This window comes from Phytophthora cinnamomi (assembly GCF_018691715.1).
Source record: "Phytophthora cinnamomi strain GKB4 chromosome Unknown Contig67, whole genome shotgun sequence".
In the NCBI taxonomy this organism is placed as follows: domain Eukaryota; phylum Oomycota; class Peronosporomycetes; order Peronosporales; family Peronosporaceae; genus Phytophthora; species Phytophthora cinnamomi.
The window spans coordinates 1-25,633 of NW_027151000.1; the positions used below are offsets into that span (position 1 = coordinate 1).

A 25,633-nucleotide genomic window follows, 5' to 3' on the forward strand; every position below is an offset into this window, starting at 1 on the left:
CTGCGGCTCTGTCTGTAGCCAAGGTGAGTGCAGCGAGATGTTGCCATGCATGCCCTGGTCGCTTCAGGGTGGTCGACTACACCTTGTGCACAGGTCTCTCCGCCTCGCACTTTTGGCAAACCCAAGCACGGGGTATCTACAAAGTGCTTCGAGGCGGCCACGGACCGCGTTAGTCTCCTACTCGAAAATACAAACTGCGTTTGAGCCCATTTGAGTGTTTTCTTCTCAGGCTTCTTGAGCCCAGGAGCTCCGCTAAACAAAATGCATGCTCCCAAGTTGCAGTGAAGTGGATTTTTCCTGATGTGGATATAGCTTGTCGAAATGATCGCACCATTTCGCAACACAAGCCGAGGACACGCAAAGATGAATCGCATTTTCGGCAAGAAAAGCCCGAGGCGCCGCCCGTCAACATCTCGGATGTCGGGGGCAAGGTGGACGCGCGGGTCACGGGCCTGGACATGAAGGTGCGTTCTACAGCGGCGTGGCTGCTTCGCGGTGGCGATCGGCGCTAACTGGCCGCCGCTCTCCGCAGATCGAGAAGCTGGACCAGGAGCTGCGCAAGTACCGGGAGCAGATGAAGAAGACGCGAGGCCCGCCGTCAACTCCATCAAGCAGCGTGCCATGCAGACGCTCAAGCGCAAAAGATGTTCGAGGCGCAGCGGGACAAGCTGCAGGCGCAGTCGTTTAACATCGAGCAGGTGGGCGTCGGAGTTTGGGAAGCGTTATGTGCGCGGAGCTGAATAATTGCATATTGCCTGCCGTGGGACTCGGAACTGTAGGCGGCGTTTGCGATCGACACATCAAGAGACACAGTCAGCACCGTGGCTGCGATGAAGAGCGCTACGGTGCAACCTGAAGGCGGAGACGCAGAAAATTGACATCTCGGAGCTGGAGGTGGGTTCAGGGAAGCAATAATTAGAGGCCAATAAGTTGAGCGCTGACGTGTTCTATCTGTGATGCCAGGACGTGCAAGATGACATGGCAGACCTGATGGAGGACATGAACGAGATCCAGGAGATCATAGGCCGCTCCTACGGGTACGTGCTCGCGCAAATGCGCTTACACATAACAGCTCAATATGAACCCGTGCAGATTCTGACCTTTGTGTTCTTGCTGATACGATCAATGCAGCATCGGCGACGAGATCGACGAGGACGAACTGGAGGCGGAGCTAGAGGGGCTCGAGGAGGTGGGCCGAGGAAGAGGCCCTTGGAGAGGATGCAGAGCAGGCGCCGTCCTACCTTGCGCCAGCACAGCACCACGAGCTGCCTGCCGCGCCCTCAGGCTCCTTGGACTCCAGTCGGACTGCTCGCGCCACGGACGAGTTCGGGTTGCCTGTGGCGTCATACTCGACGTAGTGCCGCGACGGCTGCAATCAAGTTGATAATTGCGCTGAGCAAAGAGATCTGCGCGACAATATATTCTAGCACGTCGCAACAGCCATGTGCTCGCGCCGTAGTCGCCGTCTGCTGGGGCTGTCAAATGGGAGAGATGGCTACACTCCACGTCCGGCGCGTCGATACAAGCCGAGAGAGCCAATCATTTCCCGGAATCAAGTTGGACAGGTGGGAAGCGGGTTCAGCAGGGTATTCATTTACCAATCCACTCAAAACATCAGATCTCCAGATTATGTTCGCCACACTACTATTTGTTCTTACAGTACGACGAGGTTTTACCCTCTTCGAGGTTTTATCATGCTCTGCGCCACGCATTTGGCTTGGCTCACTTCGGTATTGGTGGTTTTGGTGAACAGCTCTTCGGGCGCCCCAGATCTCAAGCAGCAACCAGCAGCAGCAGCAGCAGCAGCAGCCATGGCCCGCGAGAAGAAGGAGCCGCGCGTGAAGAAGGAGCGTAAGGGCAAGAAGGAGTCCCGCAAGAAGGCCGCCGAGGAGAAGGCGGCGGCCGAGAAGGCGGAGGCGCTCGAGAACATGTCGCTGACCGACCGTCCCTGGCCGAGGAGGGCATCATCGCCACCTGCTCGCACAACGTGCGCTCGGTGCAAGAACTTCAAGGACATCAACGTGCTCAACTTCAGCATCACGTACTTCGGCAAGGTGCTCATGGAGGAGTGCGACATCTCGCTCAACTACGGCCGCCGCTACGGTCTGATCGGCCGCAACGGCTCCGGTAAGTCCACGTTCATGAACGTGCTGGGCGCGCGTGGCATCCCCATCCCGGACAGCATCGACATCTACCACCTCAAGCACGAGATCGAGGCCAGCGACATGACGGCGCTGGAGGCCGTGCTGTCCGTCGACGAGGAGCGCAACAAGCTGCAAGCCGAGGCCGACGAGCTGTCGGAGCAGATGACGGACGAGTCCATGAGCGAGGAGGACAGCGAGGCCATCTCGGACCGTCTCACGGACATCTACGAGCGCCTCGACGACATGGACGCCGCCACGGCCGAGGTTCGCGCCCGCCAGATTCTCTCGGGTCTGACGTTCTCGGACGCCATGATGAACAAGAAGACCAAGGAGTTCTCCGGTGGTTGGCGTATGCGTATTGCCCTGGCCCGTGCCCTGTTCATTCAGCCTACTCTGCTGCTGCTTGATGAGCCTACCAACCACTTGGACATGGAGGCCGTCGTCTGGCTGGAGGACTACCTGTCGCGCTGGAAGAAGATCCTGCTTATGATTTCACACTCGCAGGAGTTCATGAACGAGGTGTGCACGAACATCATCGACCTCAACAACAAGAAGCTCGAGTACTACGCCGGTAACTACGACACGTACGTGCGCACCAAGGCTGAAAAGGAGGAGAACCAGATGAAGCGCTACAACTGGGAGCAGGACCAGATCAAGCACATGAAGGAGTACATTGCCCGTTTCGGTCACGGTTCCGCCAAGCTGGCTCGTCAGGCCCAGAGTAAGGAGAGACTCTGGCGAAGATGGTTCGTGACGGCCTGACCGAGAAGGTCGAGGCCACCGGTGACTTCAAGTTCCCCAACCGGAGCCGCTGCCACCTCCGGTGCTCATGTTCCAGAACGTGTCGTTCGGCTACCCGAACTGCCCGTGTTGTACTCTGGTGTGGAGATGGGTCTGGACTTGGACTCGCGTGTCGCCCTTGTTGGTGCCAACGGTACGGGTAAGACCACGCTGCTGAAGCTGATCACAGGAGACTTGGTCCCCGTCGCTGGTAACGTTCGACCACACAGCAAGCTGCGCATCGCTCGTTTCAGCCAGCACTTCGTCGACGTGTTGGACCTGACCCAGTCGCCGCTTGAGTACTTCCGTTCGCTTTTCCAGACCAAGTCCGTTGAGGATGTCCGCAGCTACCTGGGCCGCTATGGTATCACCGGCGAGGTGCAAACACAGATCATGGGACAGCTGTCCGACGGACAGAAGAGTCGTGTGGTGTTCGCGTACATGGCGCAGCAGAATGCTCACATGCTACTGCTTGATGAGCCGACGAACCACTTGGACATGGGTCTTTGATGCGCTGGCCCGCGCCATTAACAACTTCAAGGGTGGCATGCTGCTGGTTAGTCACGACATGCGATTGATTTCGCAGGTCGCCAAGGAGATTTGGCTCGTGGAGAACCAGTCTATCAAGGTGTACCAGGGCGAGATCTCGGACTTCAAGATGCGTGTGCGTAAGCAGCTGAAGCTGGCCGACAAGGAGCCCGTCAAGGTTGCCGACGAGTAAGTGCTCACGACAGCTTACCGCTCATTAGATGCCTGCTACATGTAGAACTGCAGTGGCGAACACCGCGGCGCGCTGTTCTGTTCATATTTGATTCCTGCCGACAGTTAACTCATAGATTGAGAATCTCACGTTGGCACATGTTTCACTTTCTACTTAGCTTTACGAGCTAGTCGTCATCCGCTTGGTTGTTGTCTTCGGCATTGCCTTGGTTGAAGTCGTGGGTAGTGAGCCCATCGTGGTCAAGATTGATTCTCAGGCCATTAACCGTGCACTGAACAAGTGCATTTCTGCTGTTGGATTCATCGCTTTCATCGTCCGTATCGTCACCATCGCCGTCCTGACTTCCACGCTGCCGATACAGTGACCCCGACCCGTTTGTGAAGTTGCTAGGTGAAAGTCCACTCGATAGGCGGCTGATCCAGGACGATCCGCTGGTTCGTCTGAATAGCTGGTGTCGGTGATTCCGACCTGCATTTCTTGCTCGATTGAAGAAGCGCAAGTGCTGGTTGTCCACGAGGACACAACCACTTGCATCATCATATGCCATGGTCCTTGGATGTCGAAAACACAGTGATCACTCGTGCTGAGTTGCTGAAGGACAAACCCTCGCGAGTGGCCTCATGGGCTCGTATAATGCGCGAGAAACCATACTTCCCGAGAAATGTGTCAATCGCTTGGGCTCCGAAGCGCACGGCAACGCCTCCGCGTGGACTCTTACCGAAGCCTCGGGAGTCCAGTCTCCAGTTGCTAACCAACTCGTTGCGACCCAACACGCCTTCATTTCGCACGGGTCACCCCAAATCATGTCTGCGATCATAGAGAGCTGCGGCTTATCAGCGTAGTATGTAGTGTCCAAAGTGTCCAGTGATGCTATCGTTGGCAATTTAGCGATCGTCTTGAGCAGGTCCTCATTTCCTTCGACTGGGCGAGGAATTCCACCGTGCACACAGAAAACATCGTTGTCAATGGCTGCAGCGACGGGAAGACGGTCAAATGCGTTGTTAAGCTGATGCCAGACGACACCGCCTTCACTAGCGCCGAACCGGGACTTGCATTGTGCAAGCAAGCAACCTGAACCGTAGTGAGCCTCGAGACCATTTACAGCACGCGTTTCGTGGTTGCCCCGCAACAAGAAGATCTTCCCTGGGTGGAGAAGTTTATGCGCGAACAGGTAGGCTGTGCATTCTAGTGACGAGCTTCCGCGGTCAACATAGTCACCGAGAAACAAAAGCTGCCGGCCGTGAGTTCCAGCCCGAGATGCCAAATGTGCTCCGCGAAAAACCGCAGGTCGGTCCAGTTGCCGTGAACGTCACCGAACACATACACGGGGCTAGGCAGATCCAGACAACGTGCTTCGCGCTCCAGCAAGCCACCAACTTGAGCACTCATCTCGACCAGGTCCGCGGCAAACTGAAGAGATCGTAAATATGGCTGAGTTGTCATCATCGGATCCGCCAGCGCTGCAAGCACGCGTCGCGCCACACCAACACCTGCTGTAGCTGGAACCGACAAAGGCCGCAAAGATGCCAAAATTTGCGCCGACTTGATGCTTCCCAGGCGATCGATTCGCCCTGTTGGCTTGACACCAGTGTCCGTGATGGAATACATAGTGGGGACGAGTGTGTGGATCGACGATGAAGTTGAAGTTGTAGTCGACACTTGATACGACGAGGAAGACCCAGGCGCATCACTCGTCGTGATAGTTGAACGTCCCGAAGATCGCGCCGAGGCAAGCTGCTGCTTGAGAATGCGATTTCCTTGTCTGTCTCCAGCTTTAATGCTACGTACGAATCACGAAGTTTCTGTGCGTGGAGAGTAAATTAGGCACACGGGAAGTTTGAACAAATTCACCTCGCGGCGTACCTGAAGCTCTCGAGCGTTCTGTTCTTCACGGAGAAAACAAGCTTGAGTGCAGCACTTGACCGAGGCAGAACCCGAAGTATTTGTTGGTGGATTGCTCAACGGAGAGCGATCCTGGCCGTGCTGATGAAGCTGATCTTCGAGGCTGCAGTTCATCTTAATCGCTTCTTCTTGATGGTTCTGGTGTCCACGATGGATAGTGGCGGCGCATGAAGCACGGCGCATTTTGTCCGCAACAGCTTCACGTAATGGACCGGAAATAGACTCATGGGACGTAACTCCAAGGTGGCCAGCCTCCTGGAAATCTTGGCGAAGGGTCATTCATACCCGTCGAGGATGGTGCCGTTGCGGATGCGGTGGTCTCTCCTGTTGCTGCTGGGTCTGCTCGTGGCTGTCGTGCCTAGTTGTGAGTGCGGCCGAGCTAAGGCGATCGACTACGAGGCGCTGGAGAGCGTGGGAGGCTGGCGATGCCGAAGTGGAGCTGCGAACGGAGGGGAAGAGCACTACCGGCGGCTGCAGGGCAAGTAGTGGCATGCTGGCTCAAGTAAAACGAGGGCGAAGGTGCTCACCAGTGCCCGACGTGACTGCATTTCAGGAACGAGCAGGAAGCGAAGGCGCTTGGCCCGCAAATGATTTTGTGACGATGAAGGACGCAGGCGGTCGATCCCGAGAACCCTCTCTGACGTTGCATCACGGTGGAAAGAGGTGAGAAGCGTGGAATCGATTGCCATTGCACAATGAACGCACTCACGCACTGTTGCTCGCAGATGCTGTGGAATGGAGGGTTGAAGTGAACATCTATGAAGTCGCCGACTCGAAGCTACTGGTTGGACTGCAAAAGGAATTTTCGCTCAGGACGTCATGCGGTTTCTCGATGACCAGCCCATCGTGCAGGAGTACGAGTGGAATGGCAAGGCCTATGCTGGTGGACGTTACAAGCGTGGACACTACAAGCACCCCAAGAAGAGAGCAAGCAAACCTCGGCGCAAGAAATCAGCGAAGAAACCTGGTAAAGATCCTAAAAATGGCAAACACCCACATACACAGCGGAAACATTCTCGTCAGCAATCTCAGAGCACAGACTCAACCAAAGCCAATGAGATGAGAACACCAAGCGACGAACTATGATAGCCCTTCAGCGAAAGAAACAAATCATTGAAGTCTTAGCTGGACGTTATTGCTGGAGTCATCCACGAACTAAAACCATTTGCGGTGTTCAGCTCTTTACCACTTTAGTTGCTACTGCGCTCACTGCGAATTGTTTCCAGCAGCGGACCCAGCATTTTGTTCTTCTTCGCGTTTTCCATAACGTTGTTCAGTCTCGGGTGGGAGTCCACGTCGCGCACAGCGCTGATGGCGTCGAGCGTGCGCAATGCGCTGCGAATGAGATCCTTCACACGCTCAACCTCGGGGCCGACCTGGTCCTCCTTCACCTTCTTGTTGATCGTCTTCTCTAGTGGATCTATCAACGAATCCAACGCACCCACAATGCTGCCAGGCTGGACGTAGCAAATCTTGATCAAGATCTGGTGGCTGAGCATTTGGATATCATCCTGGTCTCCCAAGCCTCGCTTCAGCTGGTCGAAGAACAGGGAGATGTCCAGCTGCTGAGGCAGCACCTGAATCAGAGTATCCACGCACGAGTACGCAGCCTTACGAAGAGGAAGGCCATCGTCCACCTTGTGCTTGAACGGCCCAAGATCCACCACGCTCCAACTTAATTTCAGTCGCTTTCAAGAGCACTGGGAAAATACGTTCACGCACATACGGCACCAAATAGTGTGCGTGGTGGTGAGCAGCCGTATTGAGGACCAACAGGGCGGCCCGACGAACGTGCAGATCTTCGTCTTCAAGAGCCGCCAGGAAGGGTCAATGTGGGCAAAATTGCATTGACAGCCGGTTCTTGGGCCGTTGTCGTCATGGCGTACTTGAGACTAGTCACTGCAGTCCAGCGCGACCACGTCTGCGGATCCGCACAGCTCCGTCACAATGGGCATGATCTTGGTACTGTCCGTCAGAAAGCTTTCCCATGCATTCTCCAACCATATTCCGGACTCCTTCCTCCTGGCGAGAGCTCATCTTCTGCAGAACCGGAAGCACACGGTCCACATACATCATTAAAACCGTGGTGCGGTTTTGCTGTGGTCAGAAATGACTTCGCGCAGGGACGTCAGCAGAAGATAGGAGTTCTCTCCGAGCTCAATTTTACCATGATGGTATCCAGATACTCTTCCATGTTTCCAACGCAAATACTGCCGAGCGAATACGCGGCAGCAGCCTTCACTTCCTCGCCCGCATTATTGAAGCAATTCAGAATGATTTCCTTCACGTCAGGGTACCCAGCAAGCTTGATCTTGCGACCGAACTCAAGCAGTACAAGGCCAACACGCGGTTCTTTTCAGACTCGGTTTGGGTGATATCACCGACGAACTTTGCAAAAGCCACCTTACGATTCTCTTCTGTCGTAGCGACACACACACCAGCAACACACCGAGCGATGTTCAGCACCGAGTGCTTCGACTCCTCAGAAGGCGTCGCCATCAACGCCTTGAACAAATCTGGGAAGCTACTACCGGAGAATTCAACTGCGTCAGTTGCGCGAAAAGACCCTTCAGGGAATCCAGCGTGGGGCCCTGAAGCATGGAGCTGTGACACAATTCGAGAGCCTTCACTTGGAGCATTTTGCAGCAGCGCATCCGTTGAGGCGACATGCGGACACACACGAAGCGAGTTCGACACCAATGTGATACTCATGCGGCACAACTGAAGGTCCACATCCACAAGAAGAAGCGAAGCTTCTAGCACGACTTCACAGTGTAGCGTCTCGGGCATGTTAGCACCCTTGTGGACGACCAGATCATTTAGGGTAGCCAGTGTTGCTTGCTTCAACGTGCGAGACTGCTGACGCAGCAGCTGGGCAAGAGTCTGGGTGCACTCCACGAGAATAGGCGACATATCAAGTTGAGCTTCGAGCGTGCAATGACTCCGATTGCCTTGATGCTTTGAACGCGCGTGATTTCGTTGTTCAGGCGCTCCATCAGCAGAGGGTAAACTTCACCCACACGAGGCCCAAGCTCATCACCTAGTCATAATAGCAATAGGTTAACTAATCAGCTCGTTGGTAATGTCCCCATATCAATCGTTACGCACCCAGCACAGCAATGATTTCCCCAATACTGCTAATAGCAGCCTCCTTGATTTCTTGGTCGATGTCGTGAACCTTCAAGCTAGGCAAAACTGCTTCGAAAAGGGTACCGCGTACGGTTTGTACGTCACGTCTCCGTCGTCGGAACGAATAATACGGACGAGAGATTCGATCAAGCCCAATGCCTTTGCAACTGTCTTGTACCAATCTCCTTTGCGCACTGCACGGCAACAACAATTGACTCAACGTGCAATCGGAACGGTTCCACGGTGTGCGTGTCAATGAGTAGTCGAAGGAAGAGTAACGCATCCAGCTTAAGATCTGAGTGCTTGTCTTCCACCGCATTCAGAATGTTCGGCATTAAACGGCCGATGAAGTCCCCAAGCTTTCCATGCTCCACCATTGCGAGCTCGCTTAGCATCGCGACCACAGCACAGCGCGACGGGACTGAAGCCTTCGTTCCGAACTGTTTGTTAGCTCCAACAACGATCGTATTTAAGCGCTGCTCCAGCTGAGTAATGCACCCGTTCGACGTGGGTGGAAAGAACCAGCTCCGTTTGAGTTTGGAAGGGTCTTACGAGTAGCGCGAAGAAGCTCTGCAAACACGTCGATCCGAACGTTCTCTTCACGCTCTTTAAACCGCGAGATCAAAGTCTGGGCACAGTGAATGTAGAGCTGCTCCAGAAGCTCCGGTCTAGTCGTGATAATTGCAGTCAAGACTCGAAGACTCGCGCGACGAACCTTCCAGCTCGTGTCGTCGTCATCACTGTAGTCTCCTTCTTCATCACTGTACTCTCTTCTTCTTCCTCCATGTCTTCGTCCTCGTCGGCTGAGTCAACGTAGTTGTAGTTCGGGTCGTACGAGATGAACTGCATCACAAGTTTCAGGATAGCTTCCACGTGTGGTGTGATCTCGTTGTGACAACGGATGACAAATGCTTCAAACGCCTGGAAGCAGTTCCCACGGAGCTCGTCCGAGTCTTCGTTTTGCAGCGACTCATCTTCCGGATCTCCGCAAAACTGCACCAGGATGCGGATCACGGCGTCCAGGTGCTGTCCGAGACGGTGGCCTGCCGTGCGCGAGCATGCCGATCGTCTGGATGAGCGTGCGGACATTGGCCGAGTCGGAGGATCCCTGAATGCCCTTGATCAGGTGCTCCACCAGGCGGCTCACCAGCACATCCGACGCCATGACGCCCAGCGAGCCAACGCAAGCGGTGGCGCGCTTGCGTACAAGGGGCGACTCGTCCGTGAGCTGCACCATCAGCAGCTCCATAATTGTCGCGTGCTCGGTGGCGACATCGTAGCCGAAGCGGCGCAGCAGGTCCGTGAGGATGTCCAGCGTCTCGGCCTTCACCGCGGCGTCCTTGTCCTTGCCCAGGCCGGTGAGCAGCCGCGTGCAGACGCCGTGGCGATGGACGCCCCGTGGGCTGCGACACGTCGGCCACGATGGTCTTGAGCCCGATCGAGTAGATGTCCCGCAGCTCCGGCTTGCCGTTGAGGATGAGGTCGCAGAGCTTGGCGCAGATGTCCGCCACCTGCGCCACCTGCACCTTGGTCACCAGGATGCCCAGGCACTTGACGGCGATGGACTGCACGTCGTTCGACTTGTCGTCCAGCTGCTTCAGCACCGCCGCGCACACTCTGCACACAAAGACACACGAGCGTCAGCCGCCTCTCCTCGGTCTCCCTCTCTCTGGCGACGCACTTGGGCTCGAGGTACGCGCCCAGCTCCGCGTCCTTGTTCAGCTCGACGCAGAGATCCGATGTAGCCATGTAGCGCTCATCCTTGTCGAAGTCCGTGGTCTGCAGCGAGCACGAGAGAGAGAGCATCAGCACCCATGCAGACAGCACAGTCAGCCAGCTATAGCGCACCTTGTCCAGCAGCTGCGAGATCTTCTCCTCGTTCACGCGCATGGTTCTCTCCCCAACCGCGTCGTCCTCGGCTTCGCTACTCAAAGTGAAAGTGAGTGACGAGAGGAAGGATCTCGCTGTGGTGTGGCGCACACAAAATACACCGCCGACCGTTACTTCAACTTCAGTCCGCAATTGGCTCGAGTGACCGACTGGTGACTGACCTGCCCGGACGCCGACGCCCATGAGTGCGACGAGCTGAACGACTTTAGCTTGCGATGGCGAGTACTGGGCTGACGCGTTGTGGCTCTGTGTGCAGGCGAAGCAGAAGGCGGCGGCGGCCAGGCGGCGGCCGACCACGACCAGCTCACGTCGCTCATCTCGGACGAGGTGGAGCGCCAGCTGCGAGCGCGGCTCCGTGCTCGAGGCCATGAGGGAGCAGATGGCCAAGGTGCTCGCCGAGTTCGAGGAGGTGGCGGCCAACGTCAGCTCAAGCGCTCGTGGTCCAACAGCGTCGCCAAGACGAAGCCCTTCGCGTCGCCCAAGCGGCCGGCGCCCTTCGAGATCCACCCCGTCGTCACGCCTCTGGACATCGTCCCGCAGCCTGCTGTGTCGCCTCCGCGGCTGCCAAAGTGAGTACATGGTAGCGGCAACATATATATCTACTGGTTCTCAGCGCACTTGATGTCGTTAGGCTTGGCGGTGGACTGCTCAAAAGCATTCACCAGCTCAAGCGGACTGCTAGTGGAGGGGCACTTCCTCCAGGGGGACCTCGCAGTCCTGACGGAAGACTTGCGTTCGGTAAAATTGCTCAGGGCTTAGTTGTGTTCGTCTGAATTGTATCTCCTGACTGCTTCGTTGTTCGCCAGATAAGATACTCCCTCGCGTTGCTAACATTGAAAAGCGCGTCGATGGGTCTCAGATCATGCTTTCGCAGCAGCGACAGCAAATGTATGAGCGAGCTCTGGTACGATATCCACAGTGTCGAAGCAACGTGTTTGCTCCGAGTATTTACGATCGCGAAGAAACGTCGAACTTGGATTCGAGCGCTGGTGGTCAGGCACCGCGAGCAAAACTAGAGCTGGACTTTGTGTATGGGTGCCGAAGTGGAGCCACTACGTCGCTTTCCAGCAGTCACCCTGCAGCTCCCAATGCTAGTACCAACAATAATGTCTTCTATTTGTCAACTGGGGAAATTATGTGGTTTACTGCGACGTTGGTGGTTCTGTACAAGAAAGAAACCAATTCGCAGCGGTATTTTCGAGAACACACGAACGAAGTTACGAGTGTGACAGTCCATCAAATCAACGCATTGTAGCATCGGGGCAAGCGGGGCGGTCAGCGTTCCTTCTAGTATGGAATGCGAACGATGAACCGCTAGGAAAACGATTCGCGTGCCTCAAGGGCCATCAAGTCGCAGTTCGCTCAATCAGCTTTTCTCACGATGGGAAATTGGTTGCTTCTCTGGGAGGCGATATGTACAATACCATTTGTATCCACGACTGGAAGTCACAGGAACTTCTGGTAAGCGCTCGAGGGCACACATTTCGGGTGAATGCAATTGCATTTAATCCATTTCAGGCGTATGGTCGCCCAGAAACACACCGATCAAAGAAACCTGGTCAAGCTTTGCACGATGACGATGCTTGTTACACCTTAGTTAGCTGCGGTGTTCGGCATATTCGGTTTTGGACGCTAACGAAATCTGATTATGTACCCCGCCGTCGAAAGAAAACGCTGATAGTGCATTTTCCCGTTCCACGTTTGGTGGTCCTCCCAGGCTACGTCCTCCACTCCGACCGAGAAAGTTTGGAAGCTGGAGGGCAATGTTCCGTCATTTCATGGGCGTTTTGAGGTCCAAGACTTCACAAGTTTAACATTCATTAACGATTCTCCGCCTTTGTACTTGTATGATGAACACTCAAAAGAGTTGATCGCGACAAACTCCACTGACCATTCACTGGGCCGAATCGTGGCAGGAACGGCGCGAGGAGATCTGTGCTTGTTCCTACAACCAAGAGCGAGCCCCAACATCGAAATTCTTTCCGAAAAAGACCTTCGGAAAGAGCCTGCAAAATGGTGGGAAATTCCAGATGAGTACACAGACGCGGAGATCAACGAGCTCGTACTAGAGAAAATAATGTACGAATCGACAGGGAGACTCGTCGATGTCGTGCCTCACGATCAAGAAACGGGTAATCGATTCAAATTGTCCAGACAAGCTCAAGCAGAGATGGAAGGACTCTCAAAACGGATGGTGCTGCGACCAAACTCCACCGCCTTGAATTCTCGTCTGGGAGAACTGAAATATAGTGGCCCGTTAGCTCACCAAGGAGCAGCTTTCCAAGTTGCGTACTGCAAAAAGCTCAACTTAATCATGTCGTGTGGTAATGACGGGAAGCTATTGCTATGGACGTGTCAAATGAGTAAACCTATGCGAATTCCTGGGGTTAACACGCATGGAGTGTTCACACCACTAACAGGGACGTTCAAGGAAGGTTCACATGCACTGCTTCCTCATGGGGATCCAGCAGAAGTATTCCAGTTGCCGACTGTGCTACCAAATGAAACTAGTGCAGGTGGTGCTGCTGCTTCGGCAAAGCCAATAAGTATCGTGTGGAACGACGATGGCAGCTGTGTACTTGTTGCCACTAGCAACAGCTGCATATGGGAGCTTCATGTTGCAACTGGAGATTGGCAATTGATATCTGAAACCCGGAGTAGCGCGGTTTCTGCCTGCGCTGCTCATCCTATGGTACAAGAGGCAGCAACAGTGTCACAAGATGGATACCTTTGCGTTTGGGATCTTCAGCAGCATATGTGTACGCGTAGGTTGTACCTTGGGACTTTCATAACCTCAAGCGTTAAAGCATTCTGCATGGAGTTCCATCCGACTGGACACGAACTGACAATTGGTTTGAGTTCAGGAGAACTCTTAATTGTAGATTGCGGCACATTCAAGGTTTCATTTCGAAAGAACATCAAGTCAAACTCGGGTAGTACTACCAACTTGCAAGTAGGCCTTTCTGGCCCCGGATTTCGAGCGATTGCACAGGTGAAATATTGCCCGAATGCAAAGTACTTGGCTGTCGGTGTGAAGGACACGTTCGTGTACATCTACGACGTCGTGAACGGATACAAGCTTCATGTATGTGAAGGACATTCAAGTGCAGTCATGCATTTAACGTGGAACAAGGATGGGGACATCTTGCAGAGCAACGCAGCCGACGGTGAGATTCTTCATTGGCTCGTTTCTCCGTACAAGGGTGAGACCAAGCAAATTACTGATGCATTCCTAGTCCGCGATGTTCAATGGATTAAATGGACATGCGTGTTTGGATGGTCTACACCCGGTATCTGGTCTGAAGAATCGCCCAACGTTGTGGATATCGCAGCAGTATCAACTACAGGACCAAAACTTCAAGTGAGTTTAATGAACCAGGAACAACTCGAACAACTTCCAGTGAGGATTTGATCGCTGTGGCATGTCGATCGAGTGTTCACCTGCTGAAATATCCTGCCCACCGCGGAGCAAGGAGGAAAGTATACAAGGCCCATTCGTCGGCCATTGTAGCATTAGATTTCTCATTCGACGACTCCTACTTGGTTACTGTTGGTGGAGACGATGGAGCGATCATGCAATGGAAGGTGTTACCTGGTGGCGAAGCCTCTCCCCGTGGCCGAGCGAAGGGTGTTCAAAACAATACGAAAGGCATACCGAAACTTCAAATGTCGGAAGACGATAGCACTGGGGAATCGTGGCCGAACTCGAGTCCTGTGCCACCTCCACATGATGAAAAGCAGCCGGCGAGCCAACTTTCACCGAGAAGGATTTCTCGACAGTATCGTGAACGTCAAACTTATCGAGAAGCTGGTCTAGGCGAAATGGACTCTGACCGCGAAAGCCTGCACCAGAATGTGGCGCATGACACTAACTCTCAGGTAAGCGTGAAGGTTCCAGTGGTGGCGCACCAGTAGATCGCTACCGAGGTCCCGTCGATCCAGGCGATTCGTTGCCTGCCCCAGTCCAAGTTCGAATAACCCACGACTACGCAGCCGAGAACTCGGACGAACTGAGTCTTAACTACGGCGAGATTCTGCGCGTGCTCTCGAAAGCTGGAGGCGAGTGGTGGCTAGGCGAAACGTGCGATGGTACCAAAGGCTATTTCCCCGCTAGTTACGTAGAAGAAGTTGATCTCAGCGTCCCCATTGCCAGCAGCGAGGCGAATGAGGAGCAGGTAGCAGAAGGCTAAACGTCCACCATAAGTTTCTATCCCACAAGCTGGAATCGCTACAGTGTTTCCTGTATCTTAGAGACACCGGTGAGAGGCTATCGCGGCGTTGAGCGACGGCGGCACCCCATTTGATACTTTGCACTTGTTGAAGTTGTCTGCGACGTTTGAGACGAGATGGCTACAGTTTCGGTGGTGCTAGTCCACACACACTGTCCCCGAACCATTGTCAATCATTGCAATGGCGTCGGACACGGTGCTGGCTGCCAGCGCGACGACGTTCAGCGACCTCCCGCTGCATGGAGACGTCTCTCGGGCTCTGGGCGCCATGCGCTTCCTGCGGCCGTCGCCCATCCAGCTGCACGCGCTGCCCGTGGCTCTGTTCGGCAACGACGTGGTCGGCCAGGCCAAGTCTGGCACAGGCAAGACCGCCGTCTTCAGGGTCACCGCCGTCGAGCACGCAATCCGCTTCGTGGAGAAAAGGTGCCAGGCGGGTGAGGGCGAGCAGATGCTGTCAGTGGGAGAACCGTTGGCGCTGATCCTGGCGCCGACGAGGAGATCGCGGTGCAGATCGAGACGGTGCTGCGTCAACTGGCGCAATTCCGACCGGAGCTTGTCATCCGCACGTGCATCGGCGGCCTTCCTGTGGCTCAGGACCAGGTACTAGGAAGAACCAGGAGGCGGTCTTGTGAGTGGAGATGCTGATTGCGTTGGACGTGTTGTGGGTGGCAGAGGCACTTGGCAGCGGGCTGTCATATCGTGGTGGGCACGCCAGGACGCGTGAAGGCACTGATCGATCAGTGCTCGCTGCCTTGCAGTGCGATTCGACTGCTGGTGCTGGATGAGGTAGACAAGCTCATGGCGCGAGATTTCGAGAGAGATGTACGAAGCCTCTGGTGGTTGGTGGGCGTTGACCTGGTATTGACTGTGGTTGTATTTCAGATCCAGTACATTGCAGACGCTCTTCCTGAAAGGCGGCAGGTGAGCTGCGTGTTACAGTGATGTTCGTTGGCCATTATTAACTCTCATCGTATACTGCTGAATACAGACCCTCGCCTTTTCAGCCACATTTACGCCTGATCAGTTGGTCGCCGTTGTGCAGCTAACGAGGACGCCGCAGGTTTGTAGATGTGCAGCCAAACTGCCCATCTGACTGATATCAGTAGCCAACTTTTTATTATACCACAACTTTGACGAGCAGATTGTGAGGGTTCGAGGCCCGAATGATGTCACTACCGAATTCATTTCCTCTACTGAAGACCTAGAAGACTTGAAGGAGCGAGAGCAGGCGAGCGCCCCGGAACTTGGCTACGTCACGTGCGCCAGTTTTACAGCGTTGTCGAGCCCTCAGCTGCACAAAATCCGGCGATGATGTGCTGAATATGAAAGCGAAGGTGGTGAAGCTAGCGGCACTTCTGTCGAAATCGTGTTCGTGCAGTGCATGGTGTTTTGCAACGACAAATTCCGCGCTGAGGCGCTGGCCACAGCGCTTGCTGCACAGGGCTGGCCAGCAGCGTGCATCACTGGGTCGCAGACCCAAGCTACCCGTTTGGAAGTGATGGAAAGTTTTCGGGCATCTCGCTCGCGTGTGTTGGTATCTACCGATCTCACTGCGCGAGGAATCGACGTCGATAAAGTGAACTTTGTGGTACGTCCTATCCTGTCATCAAGTAGGTCATCATACCAACTTTTCTAAGGCTTCAACCATGAACTCGTATAGGTGAACTTGGATCTGCCGCGTGATCCAGCAACGTATCTGCATCGTGTTGGCCGGACTGGTCGCTTTGGCGGCAAGGGCCTGGCAGTGACGTTGCTGTCGAAAAATGAAGTTCAAGGGCTTCAGCTGCTGGCACGAGTATTCAAGATGAAGATCAATGTGCTACCAAGTCCAGTACCCGCAGAGATCTACACGTACGCCACAGACAATGGCAATGACGAGGATCGTCCAGAGTCTGTGGTTGAAGAAGAGCATTCAGACGAAGAGGTGACATGTGTATTGCTCATAGCGTGCATGACGACGAGGTCATGATCCCAAATGGCGAGTGGCAGGCAGACAATTTGTCGTCGAGAGAGATTTCAAGCCGATACGAAAGGGAGGAACGCTCATACGAAACTTGGATAGAGTTGCTGTAGATGCATGTCGGCAATGAAGCGGTCGATCCAGCTCAATCGCTGAGCGTAGTTCTTAGCCAAATTTCTTTGCAATTCGGCGCAAGGTATTCACCGTTCGAACCGTGACGGGGACGCCGAGCTTCTTGTCGAAGGCTACCTTGAACAGCGGAGACTCGCTCATCTTCGTGACCGAGTACCACACGAACTCCTTATCCAGCAGCTCGAGCTCGTCCGCGTCCGTGGACAGAGCCTCGAGGATGCGCCGTTGCTCCTGGGTCAGTGTTTCCTTCACCAGCACCACGTTGACAGCCGTCGCGGACTTGATGATCCGACCCCGAGCTGAGCCACCTCGTCCAGGGAGCGGGCCAGCACCGGAATGTGGCCGCCGAAGAGGTCCTCGAGCGCGGCCTCGACTCGGTGTTCGACAGCGAGCACCGAAGCTCCGTCGGGCGCGTCAAATACGACGTTCCCGCTGGCCAGGAACGTCTCGACGTTGGACAGCCCCGCCTTGCCCAGCGCGTCAGCGATGGCCTTCATGCTGTGCACGCGACCCCGACGTTCACCCCGCGCAGGAACGCCACGATCTTGTGGCTGTTGCTGGTGGCGGTGGAGCTCTTTTCCGGTGGTGGAGCTTCGTCGGCAGCATGCGCTGGAGGCTGAATGTCGGCAGTGACAGCAGGAACAGCAGCATGTGCGCTGGAGCGCGTGACTCGCTTGGCCTTGGGCGCCGGAGCGGCTGGAGCCTTCCTCTTCTTGGCCTCAGCAACCATGGCGTGCAGGGGCGGTGACTTTCAGTATAGGACGCAGTGGCGATGCGAGTGGCTGTGTGGACCTCCTCCAAGCCATTGCCTCTGCCAAGCGAGCATCCAAAGCGGAGCTGCGCGAAGCAAAGCGCCCTGATTGTCCTCCGGCGTCCACACACGTCCACCCGTAATATATGCTGCACCTGTTATAATAAGAATACTTTGTTATAAAGTTCCACGATATTTAACACATCTTTTAGTTCGTTCGGCCGAATCACCCTCTCTGTGATCACCCGCCCAATCCAATATCCGCGGTATTACGCCGTTGTTCCGCCCTACCGCGGCCACCTCGGCGCATAACCGAACTCGCCGAAGCTTCTCGCTTCAAGCGGCTCTCTCTCTCTGCCGAGGCGTCGCCTGCGCTCTTCGTCGTCTCCTGCGTCACACCTGATCTTAGCCGCTCCCCGCCACCGCCTCGCCATGACCACGGGCAGCAAGCCGTCGTCGTCGGTGGCGGCCACCGCGTCCTCCTCGTCCTCCTCCTCCGCCGACAACAACAACGCGGCGGGCAACCCGCTGCACAAGTACATCTCGGCCAAGGAGGTGGCGCAGCACCAGGTCTTCCGCCAGCAGCACGACCTGCGGCGCTCCATCAGCTCCACGCAGTTCAGCGGCGGCCGCGAGCGCGTCCAGCCCCGCCGGGCCAGCGCCGCCAAGGCCTCGGCCGGGGCCATGTCGGCGTCCAGTAGCCCGCGCTGCTTGTCGCCCACAGCGTCGTCGCCCATGGCCGAGTCCATCCTCAAGGTGGTGCTCATCGGCGACTCGGGCGTGGGCAAGTCCAACCTCGTCATGCGCTTCACCAAGAACAAGTACATGCCGCACAGCGTGCAGACCGTGGGCTTCGAGTTCGCCACCAAGACCATCCGCGTCGGCGACCGGCGGCTCAAGGCGCAGATCTGGGACACGGCCGGCCAGGAGCGCTTCCAGTCGCTCACGGCCGCCTATTACCGCAACGCCGTGGGCGCCATGATCGTGTACGACATCACGAACCGCAGCTCGTTCGAGCACGTCACGGGCTGGCTGGCGCAGGTGCACGAGCACTCGCACGAGCCTCGTGCTCATCCTCGTGGGCAACAAGTGCGACCTGGCCCACCTGCCGGAGAGCAGAGAGGTGTCCACGCTCGAGGCAGCAAGGTTCGCAGCCAAGCACTCGATGGAGTTCTTGGAGACGTCCGCACTCGACTCAACCAACGTCGTCGACGCCTTCAAGAAGCTCATCGTTCCGGTGGGGCGCCTGCTGTCCCCCACAGAGCCCAAGAAGATCGCGCGACTACCGACAGGCTGGAGACGCGTGCTGTCAAGGACGAGGCCGGGCGAGTACTCGTACGAGAACCAGTACACCAAGGAGCGGATCTCGTTCGCGCCCAAAGAGCCCGCCAAGCCGTCCCAACAGAGCTTCCGAGCGCCTGCCAATGGGTCCAAGAGCGGATCCCCAAGTGTCGTCACGGTAACACGCGAGAGCTTGCAGAGGCAGCATCAGAAGGCGTACCTCGCACAGAACCAGACCCCGCAGTGCGGGGTCTGCACATCCAACTGCACCATAATGTAGTCATCGAGCAGACGATGGACGGCTTGCCTCCTGGTCATCAGGCCGCGGGCAACCCGTCCTTTTCCCTCCACCAAGCCAACGTACGTCAATTCCAGTCTGCATGCTGACCCAAAACAAGATGAAACCAAGTCAACGACTGTACGGAATAGTCGCAACAATGAAGATGAAGGGTACAGGGTCGAATAGAAGCAGGCTCGTTGCATTTTCAGTTTAAGGTCGTGCTACTGCTTCGGGTGCATGCGGGCCGGCAGGGCAGCGATCTCTTTCTCACTAAAAAGTGCCGACGAACCTTGACGATAATTTATTCCCCGAATGTTTTTTTGCAATGTTTCTCTATGTAGGTCCATACATGATGGTTAACTAACGACGCACTGCCGCTACTACCGCACCACTATCATCCACTACGCTATTTACTTCGAGCGGCGAGCCACCAAGAACGCGGCAGCGACCGTCGCAGCGGCGAGCGCAAACGTGGCCAGCTTGCACTCAGTGGGGGCCGACGACCACAGGCTGAAGCAGTCGCCGCAGGCCTTCTGGTTCTTCTTCGCAATGGTCTTGCGGATGTGTTCGGCCACGGTGGCGCTCGAGTTGTTGGCAACCGCTAGCCGGGTGGGGAGCGACTCGAGGGACTTGAGGATCGGGTGCTGCTGGATCTCAGTCTCGGCCACGCCAAGAGCCTTCGACACAACAGGCAGGAACTTACCGTAGTGCGCCGTGCCAACGACAACCACGGCCGAGTTGGGCTTGTCGGTAAGCGCGTCCTGGCCGTAGTGCATGGCAGCAGCCGCGCCGATAGCGCTGTGCGGATCGTAGAGGTAACGGTGCACCTTCTTGTACTCGGCGATGGTGGAGCGCACCTCGTCCTGCAGCACGGCGTACGAAGCCATCTCGTCTTGCGCCTTGGTGAGCAGCTCGCCCGAGATCGTCAGCTCGTTCGTCTGCTCGAAGCCCTGCATCCAGCCGCGCAGGATGTCGTGGTTCTCGCCGCTCAGCGCGAACAGGTAGCGCTCAAAATTGCTGGACACGCAGATATCCATGGACGGCGAGATGGTGTGTTCAATGTCGCGGCGGTGGTACTTGCCCGTAGAGAAGAAGCGGTGGAGGATGTCGTTCTCGTTGGTGGCCACGATGAGCTTGCCGATGGGCACGCCCAGCTTCTTGGCGTAGAAGCCGGCGAGGATGTCGCCGAAGTTGCCCGTGGGGACCGAGAAGGCGATCTCGCCGGTGACGCCATGCTCGCGCGCGGAAGTAGGCCCAGACGTAGTAGACGATCTGCGCCAGGATGCGCGCGAAGTTGATGGAGTTGACAGCACCCAGGTGGTACTTGGCCTTGAAGTCGGCGTTGGCGAACAGGTCCTTGACGATGGCCTGGCAGTCGTCGAACGTGCCCTTGACGGCCACGTTGTGGATGTTCTCGTCCAGCACGGTGGTCATCTGGCGCTGCTGGATGGCGCTCACGCGGCCCTCGGGAAAGAGAATGAACACCTCGACGTTCTCCTTGCCGCGCAGGCCGTAGATGGCCGAGCTGCCGGTGTCGCCTGACGTGGCGCCCACCACCGTGATCTGGTGCTTGGGTGCGCCCGCGGGCAGCGCCTTGTTCTTGCGCTGCAGGAAGAACTCGAAGAGGTTGCCCAGGAACTGCAGCGCGATGTCCTTGAAGGCGAAGGTGGGGCCGTGGAACAGCTCGAGCACCAGCATCTGGTCCGTCACCTTGACTACGGGCGCCACCTCCTCGGCGCGGAACGTGCTCGAGTTGTAGCTCTTGGCCACGAGCGCGCGCAGCTGCGCGCGGGAGATCTCGCTCTCGTCGATGAAGAGGCCCATGACCTCCGCGGCCAGCTCCTGGTACGACAGCGACGCCCACTTGTCCAGCGCGTCGGCCGGCAGCGTCGGGAACTCGCCGGCCTCGGGCACCAGCAGGCCGCGGTCGGCCGCCAGGCCCGTGAGCACCGCCTGCTCGAAGCTGAGGCCGCGGACGCCGCCGCGCGTGCTGCGGTAGTGCACCATTGTGTCTGTGAGGGTTGTAGCGGGGTGTGGGGCTGTCGGGGCGAGAGCGCAAGTGGCCGAGACAGTCGAAGGCTCTGCACGAGACGTGGGCCCAGGAAACTTCTTGCAGTGCACGTGCGTCCTTGGTGCCTGAGGATGGCGCAACATTCGCACAACCTGCGTGTTGCGCAAACGGTGGATGTGACGTGGCACGGATGTTGCGCGTCGTGTACCGCACTCCAAACTTGACCCAGCACATCTTCAACGTGAGCAAGATACGATTTCTGACAGCGCTGATAATAAAAAAGCAAACAGGGGAAATACATTTCGCACGAGTACTATCTCCCCGGGTCATTCCACAGACTTCTCTTGCATCCGTCCATTGGGTCAATCGAATCCGTTACTGTCTAGCTCATCGTTTCCTGATCCATCAATCAGTTCTGGCCAAACTGGAACATCGTGGGCTGGTCCGAGGATGTGCCAAACTGGAACTGCTGTGCGTTGGCGTCCGTGTCGGGGGCTAGGCTATCCTCCGCATCCTCCTCGCCGTTGAAGTATGCCTCCACAATCTTCATGGACTTCATGTAAATGTCTGTCATCGATAAGCAAACCAGTGAGTAAGTAAGCGCCAATATTTGGTGTATACGATGCTGCGCAGATCAGCGTACCTTCGTTGGCGTGGTACTGCAGCGCCTGAATCTTGTTCACACCGTCCGCTTCATCGATCATCGTCGCAATGTCGTTGATGTCGTTGGTCTTCTGCTGCTCGCCCACACGAAGAATGTTCTCGAGACCCTCCAGAGCCACGATCACCACCTTCGCGTCCTTGACCTCCAGCAAATCGCACAGTGGCTTGATGCAACCTGTGAGCAGCAATTCAATCTGCGTTAGAAAAAAAAACATAAACGCAATACAACCACAGGGACCATGCACATACCAAGGCTGACAAGGTGCATGATCTGCTCCGCCGAACCACCAGACGTAGCGTTCGACACAGCCCAGGCAGCTTCCTTGCGAATGTCGAACTCGGCCGTGGACAGGAAGTTAATCAGGGAGGGGAAAATGTCAGCCTCAATGATGAATTGGATCTGCTCCTGGTTGCCGGCCGTGATGTTAGAGAGCGTCCAGCAGGCCTCCTTTCGGATGCCCTTCTTGGGGCTCTCCAGAAGCGCACGCAGGCACGGGAGCGCGTTCAGGTTGATAATGACCTGCGTCTGCAGATCGTCGCCCGTCACGATGTTGCCGACCGTGCGCAGAGCAGGTGTCTGCACAGAAGGAGAGTGGTGCATTAGCAGCTCCACAATTCGCCGGCACACACCAGCCTCGATCACTGCCTGAATCTTCTCGTTGGATCCATCAGACAGGTACGACAGAGCCCAGCAAGCGTCCGTCAGCACTTCCTCGTCGTGGGTGTAGATGAGCTGGCCCAGAGTCGGGAGTGCGGGCGCCACCAACTCGAACTGCGGCTGCGGCTTGCCACGACAGAAGTTGGACAGCGTCCACGTGGCATTGCGGAGCATCGTCGGCTTGGAGTTCTCCGTAAGCTGCTGCATGAGCGGACGCAGGGCACCGCATCGCAGAACCATGTCACGGCACTCGATCGAGTCACCAGCAATGTTACCGAGGGCCCACACCGCCTGCTCGCGCACATCGTCGTTGGTGGACAGCAGCAGCTGGCAGAAAATGGGCACGGCACCGTGATTGATCACCACCTCGGTATCCGCAGAGGTGCCGGACGCAATGTTCGTCAGGGCCCAGGCAGCCTCGAACTGGAGCGTGGGGAAGTCCTCGCGCTGAAGGAACTGCACGAAGATGGGCACGACGCCGGTGTCGATCACCTCCTTGATAGGCGGGTTGCGCTCTACAGCAACGCAAACACAAAATCAAAGTTAGTCGGATCTTCCCGGGCATCGCAGAATGCAGTATCATCTATTGCTCACCAATAGACAGCAGCTTGCGGAACTTGGTCACGGCCTCGAGCTGCACAGCGGCGTCGCTCGACTGGACGCCCGTGACCATCTGAGGAAGCTCCGACAGCTGGAGTAGTACGCAGCACACAATGCAAACCCCACGAGTCAGTCCATGCCCTCTCAACGAGAAAAGAATCCTGATTCTACGCTACTCACCCGCTGCAGCAGCGTCATCTCCCCGGCGGCGTCGCCCATGGCGGGAGCAGCCGCAGCGTTGTCGCCCGGCGTCTACATCGGCAGCCAAACAAGAAGAAGAACAAAAGTGAGCCACCGTCCCCTCCCAACCGAAGACACCACGCGTCTCTAGCCCTTCTAGACGCCTCCAGCGGCCGCTACGAGGATGGATAGAAGGCTGTGGAACTCTTGCTGCTGCGTCTACACTGCTAAGGGATTGGGCGCCGGCCGTACCATGCGGCGGCGCTGGTTCATGCGGTCCTCCTTGATGGTCTTGCGGATCTGCACGGTGGTCTCCATGCGGCTGCGGCGCGACTCATCGGCATCGATGCCCTTCTTGAAGAAGTTCTTGCGCTCCGGCGCCTTGCCTGCGGGGAACGACATGCTGCTGGTCGGGGCTGCGGGGGCTGCTGCGGGCCGGCGGGATCGGCGGGGCGGCTGGATGCGGCTTCTTTCCTTGTTTCCCCTCCTGGACCTCGCCGCCAATAAAAAAGCTGGGTGTGGTCCACACCGCGCAAAGAAAACGGACCCATACAATTACCGAGAGGTTTTACGGCCTGTGGAGAAAAACCTCGACCGACTTTCCCATGCACTCAAATGATTGCCGCATAAAGGCACGACCACGAAATCATATTCGGTGCAGTCATTTCAACACTTACGTTCTTGAAGTCGCCAAAAGACGCGGGGCGGACCACGTGCGTGGCCAGTTCGTAGAGCAAGACGCTGCTGCGGGAGTTTTGTTACTGTCGGTATTGGAAGGCAGCGCGGCATCAACGCTGCCATTAGCCCCGCGATCTCAGAAGGCGATACGTGAGTTGAGCACTTTGAGAGCAGTGGGTATCGGGGCGTGGTCGGTTAAAGCGTCTGAGAGTACGTGCAGACTCCTATAGCTAGAGAAGCTGTTACAGCTGCAGTCTTCGGCACAATTATTCAAGTGATGAAGTCGAGCGGCAAGTTGGCCGCGGCAGATGCGATGCCTTCATCGTCGTCGTCGCGCAGCGTGGTGATCCACGTCTTCGACGAGTACCGCAAGAGCAGCAAGGAGTTCACGTGCCAGCGCGACCTGCTGCTGGCCAAGATGAAGTACTTCCAGGCGTATCTGAACGAGGCCAACGAGCACGACGAGATCGACATTTCCGTGCACTGCGACGTGGAGATCTTCGAGCTGCTGATGGAGTACATGCACCAGCGCCCCGACCACGAGTGGCGGCCGCGCATCACGCTGGAGAACATCGCGTCGATCCTCGTGTCCTCCGAGTTCCTGCAGATGGAGGAGCTGGTGGAGGAGTGCGTGGCCTTCATCTCGACGCGTGTGCAAGACTTCATGCTGCTGCGCGTGGACTTCGGCTGTCTGTCGGACACCACCATCGCCAAGATCGCAGGCAACTGCACGCCCGAGCAGCTGCAGACGCTGCACGACCCCAAGGACAAAATCCTGTCCAAGCTGCGGCGGAAAAAGGTTGAGGCGCTGGTGAAAACGCTACAGGAAGGCGGGCGGCGTCTTGAGCTATGCGCGAACTGCGAGCTGCTGTTCATCAAGGACGACCAAGAGAGTGCAGGCTGCCAGAAGGGGAAGCGGCAGATCGGCGTGCACGGCGAGCTGGTCGGATGGCACCAAGCCAAGACTGGGTGGCAGGTTGAAACGTTCTTGCGAGAGCTTGGCGCTAACAAAGGCATCTCCTGGAGCGCGGCATACTGGTACATCTGGGGCTCCACCAAGTGCTTCCACTGCAGCGTGTGCAAGCAAAAGTGCAGTTTACTCGAGCTACGAGACTGTGCCTACCATCCAGGCTCGATTGTCGATCACGGGCCCGCCGCCAAGTATTCCTGCTGCAGTGCGAGGATATTCAGCGCCGATGAGATCTCCGTGCGAGGGTGCAAAACCACCGCCCACGTGCCACTTCAAGGTGACAAGAACGCCGAGGTGGACAGCTTCAGCAATGTGGTAGCAGCCCCCAATATGTGGGAGCAAATCCGTGCGTGCGAGAAGATTGCAAGAGCACAAGGGCCTCCGTCGAGTGCGGATGCAGGTGGCGGCGGCCGGGTGGACGTGGCCTCGCTGTTTCCTCCGCCCCAGACCAGGAAAAGTGGCGGCCCCGTAGTCGAGCGCGAGCCATCGTCCAGACGGCTGAACACAGCGGGTGACGGCAACTCGTTGGGCTACCGGAAGCAATGCAGGGTGCTGCAGCTGCAGGAGAAGGATCGTGTTCGTTGCCAGGAGATCGCGCGGCAGCTCGTGCAGCAGCGCAAAAAGGCAACTTCCTGACTCCGTGTACATGTACCACACATGTGGTACATCCGAGT

At 56.5% G+C, this 25,633-nt stretch overlaps 13 protein-coding genes across 13 annotated transcripts; 8 read left to right on the forward strand and 5 right to left on the reverse strand.

Annotated features, from left to right (window-relative positions):
• Nucleotides 1-312: 312 nt before the first annotated feature.
• IUM83_09284 (Charged multivesicular body protein 5) lies at nucleotides 313-834 on the forward strand (the record flags this gene model as incomplete). The annotated part of the gene is made up of 4 exons (XM_067933714.1): nucleotides 313-464; nucleotides 533-597; nucleotides 660-698; nucleotides 780-834. Coding segments are annotated over 4 exons (311 nt in total), but the record flags the coding sequence as incomplete, so codon positions are not given.
• Nucleotides 835-852: 18 nt separating this feature from the next.
• On the forward strand, nucleotides 853-1,358 carry IUM83_09285 (Charged multivesicular body protein 5; the record flags this gene model as incomplete). The annotated part of the gene is made up of 4 exons (XM_067933715.1): nucleotides 853-894; nucleotides 964-1,037; nucleotides 1,132-1,189; nucleotides 1,257-1,358. The coding sequence occupies 4 exons, from the start codon at nucleotides 853-855 to the stop codon at nucleotides 1,356-1,358; spliced, it is 276 nt and encodes a 91-aa protein (XP_067786510.1).
• Nucleotides 1,359-1,811: 453 nt separating this feature from the next.
• On the forward strand, nucleotides 1,812-3,434 carry IUM83_09286 (atp-binding cassette sub-family f member 2; the record flags this gene model as incomplete). Its single annotated transcript, XM_067933716.1, has 2 exons — nucleotides 1,812-2,865; nucleotides 2,983-3,434. 2 exons carry the CDS (start codon nucleotides 1,812-1,814, stop codon nucleotides 3,432-3,434), a joined length of 1,506 nt encoding a protein of 501 aa, XP_067786509.1.
• Nucleotides 3,435-3,471: 37 nt separating this feature from the next.
• Nucleotides 3,472-6,033, forward strand: IUM83_09287 (ATP-binding cassette sub-family F member 2; the record flags this gene model as incomplete). The annotated part of the gene is made up of 2 exons (XM_067933717.1): nucleotides 3,472-3,641; nucleotides 5,910-6,033. The coding sequence occupies 2 exons, from the start codon at nucleotides 3,472-3,474 to the stop codon at nucleotides 6,031-6,033; spliced, it is 294 nt and encodes a 97-aa protein (XP_067786508.1).
• IUM83_09288 (Serine/threonine-protein phosphatase) lies at nucleotides 4,831-5,253 on the reverse strand (the record flags this gene model as incomplete). Its single annotated transcript, XM_067933718.1, has 1 exon — nucleotides 4,831-5,253. The coding sequence occupies one exon, from the start codon at nucleotides 5,251-5,253 to the stop codon at nucleotides 4,831-4,833; it is 423 nt and encodes a 140-aa protein (XP_067786511.1).
• Nucleotides 6,034-6,737: 704 nt separating the features above from the next.
• IUM83_09289 (Cullin-associated NEDD8-dissociated protein 1) lies at nucleotides 6,738-10,566 on the reverse strand (the record flags this gene model as incomplete). The annotated part of the gene is made up of 11 exons (XM_067933719.1): nucleotides 6,738-7,221; nucleotides 7,997-8,430; nucleotides 8,514-8,587; nucleotides 8,656-8,742; nucleotides 8,855-9,097; nucleotides 9,229-9,344; nucleotides 9,392-9,702; nucleotides 9,764-10,021; nucleotides 10,089-10,293; nucleotides 10,358-10,455; nucleotides 10,525-10,566. 11 exons carry the CDS (start codon nucleotides 10,564-10,566, stop codon nucleotides 6,738-6,740), a joined length of 2,352 nt encoding a protein of 783 aa, XP_067786534.1.
• Nucleotides 10,567-10,747: 181 nt separating this feature from the next.
• Nucleotides 10,748-11,139, forward strand: IUM83_09290 (uncharacterized protein; the record flags this gene model as incomplete). Its single annotated transcript, XM_067933720.1, has 2 exons — nucleotides 10,748-10,751; nucleotides 10,823-11,139. The coding sequence occupies 2 exons, from the start codon at nucleotides 10,748-10,750 to the stop codon at nucleotides 11,137-11,139; spliced, it is 321 nt and encodes a 106-aa protein (XP_067786608.1).
• Nucleotides 11,140-14,976: 3,837 nt separating this feature from the next.
• IUM83_09291 (putative DEAD/DEAH box RNA helicase) lies at nucleotides 14,977-16,723 on the forward strand (the record flags this gene model as incomplete). The annotated part of the gene is made up of 9 exons (XM_067933721.1): nucleotides 14,977-15,207; nucleotides 15,291-15,395; nucleotides 15,468-15,617; nucleotides 15,678-15,716; nucleotides 15,784-15,855; nucleotides 15,937-16,052; nucleotides 16,125-16,383; nucleotides 16,456-16,626; nucleotides 16,718-16,723. 9 exons carry the CDS (start codon nucleotides 14,977-14,979, stop codon nucleotides 16,721-16,723), a joined length of 1,149 nt encoding a protein of 382 aa, XP_067786609.1.
• A 197-nt stretch (nucleotides 16,724-16,920) lies between these two features.
• IUM83_09292 (DUF1697 domain-containing protein) lies at nucleotides 16,921-17,384 on the reverse strand (the record flags this gene model as incomplete). The annotated part of the gene is made up of 2 exons (XM_067933722.1): nucleotides 16,921-17,118; nucleotides 17,196-17,384. 2 exons carry the CDS (start codon nucleotides 17,382-17,384, stop codon nucleotides 16,921-16,923), a joined length of 387 nt encoding a protein of 128 aa, XP_067786610.1.
• Nucleotides 17,385-18,070: 686 nt separating this feature from the next.
• IUM83_09293 (Rab11 family GTPase) lies at nucleotides 18,071-19,199 on the forward strand (the record flags this gene model as incomplete). The annotated part of the gene is made up of 2 exons (XM_067933723.1): nucleotides 18,071-18,624; nucleotides 18,680-19,199. 2 exons carry the CDS (start codon nucleotides 18,071-18,073, stop codon nucleotides 19,197-19,199), a joined length of 1,074 nt encoding a protein of 357 aa, XP_067786667.1.
• A 410-nt stretch (nucleotides 19,200-19,609) lies between these two features.
• On the reverse strand, nucleotides 19,610-21,206 carry IUM83_09294 (Threonine synthase; the record flags this gene model as incomplete). The annotated part of the gene is made up of 2 exons (XM_067933724.1): nucleotides 19,610-20,471; nucleotides 20,524-21,206. 2 exons carry the CDS (start codon nucleotides 21,204-21,206, stop codon nucleotides 19,610-19,612), a joined length of 1,545 nt encoding a protein of 514 aa, XP_067786606.1.
• A 413-nt stretch (nucleotides 21,207-21,619) lies between these two features.
• IUM83_09295 (Importin alpha-2 subunit) lies at nucleotides 21,620-23,713 on the reverse strand (the record flags this gene model as incomplete). The annotated part of the gene is made up of 6 exons (XM_067933725.1): nucleotides 21,620-21,777; nucleotides 21,854-22,048; nucleotides 22,123-23,046; nucleotides 23,126-23,222; nucleotides 23,312-23,383; nucleotides 23,564-23,713. The coding sequence occupies 6 exons, from the start codon at nucleotides 23,711-23,713 to the stop codon at nucleotides 21,620-21,622; spliced, it is 1,596 nt and encodes a 531-aa protein (XP_067786607.1).
• Nucleotides 23,714-24,266: 553 nt separating this feature from the next.
• On the forward strand, nucleotides 24,267-25,595 carry IUM83_09296 (E3 ubiquitin-protein ligase; the record flags this gene model as incomplete). The annotated part of the gene is made up of 1 exon (XM_067933726.1): nucleotides 24,267-25,595. One exon carries the CDS (start codon nucleotides 24,267-24,269, stop codon nucleotides 25,593-25,595), a length of 1,329 nt encoding a protein of 442 aa, XP_067786665.1.
• Nucleotides 25,596-25,633: the final 38 nt, after the last annotated feature.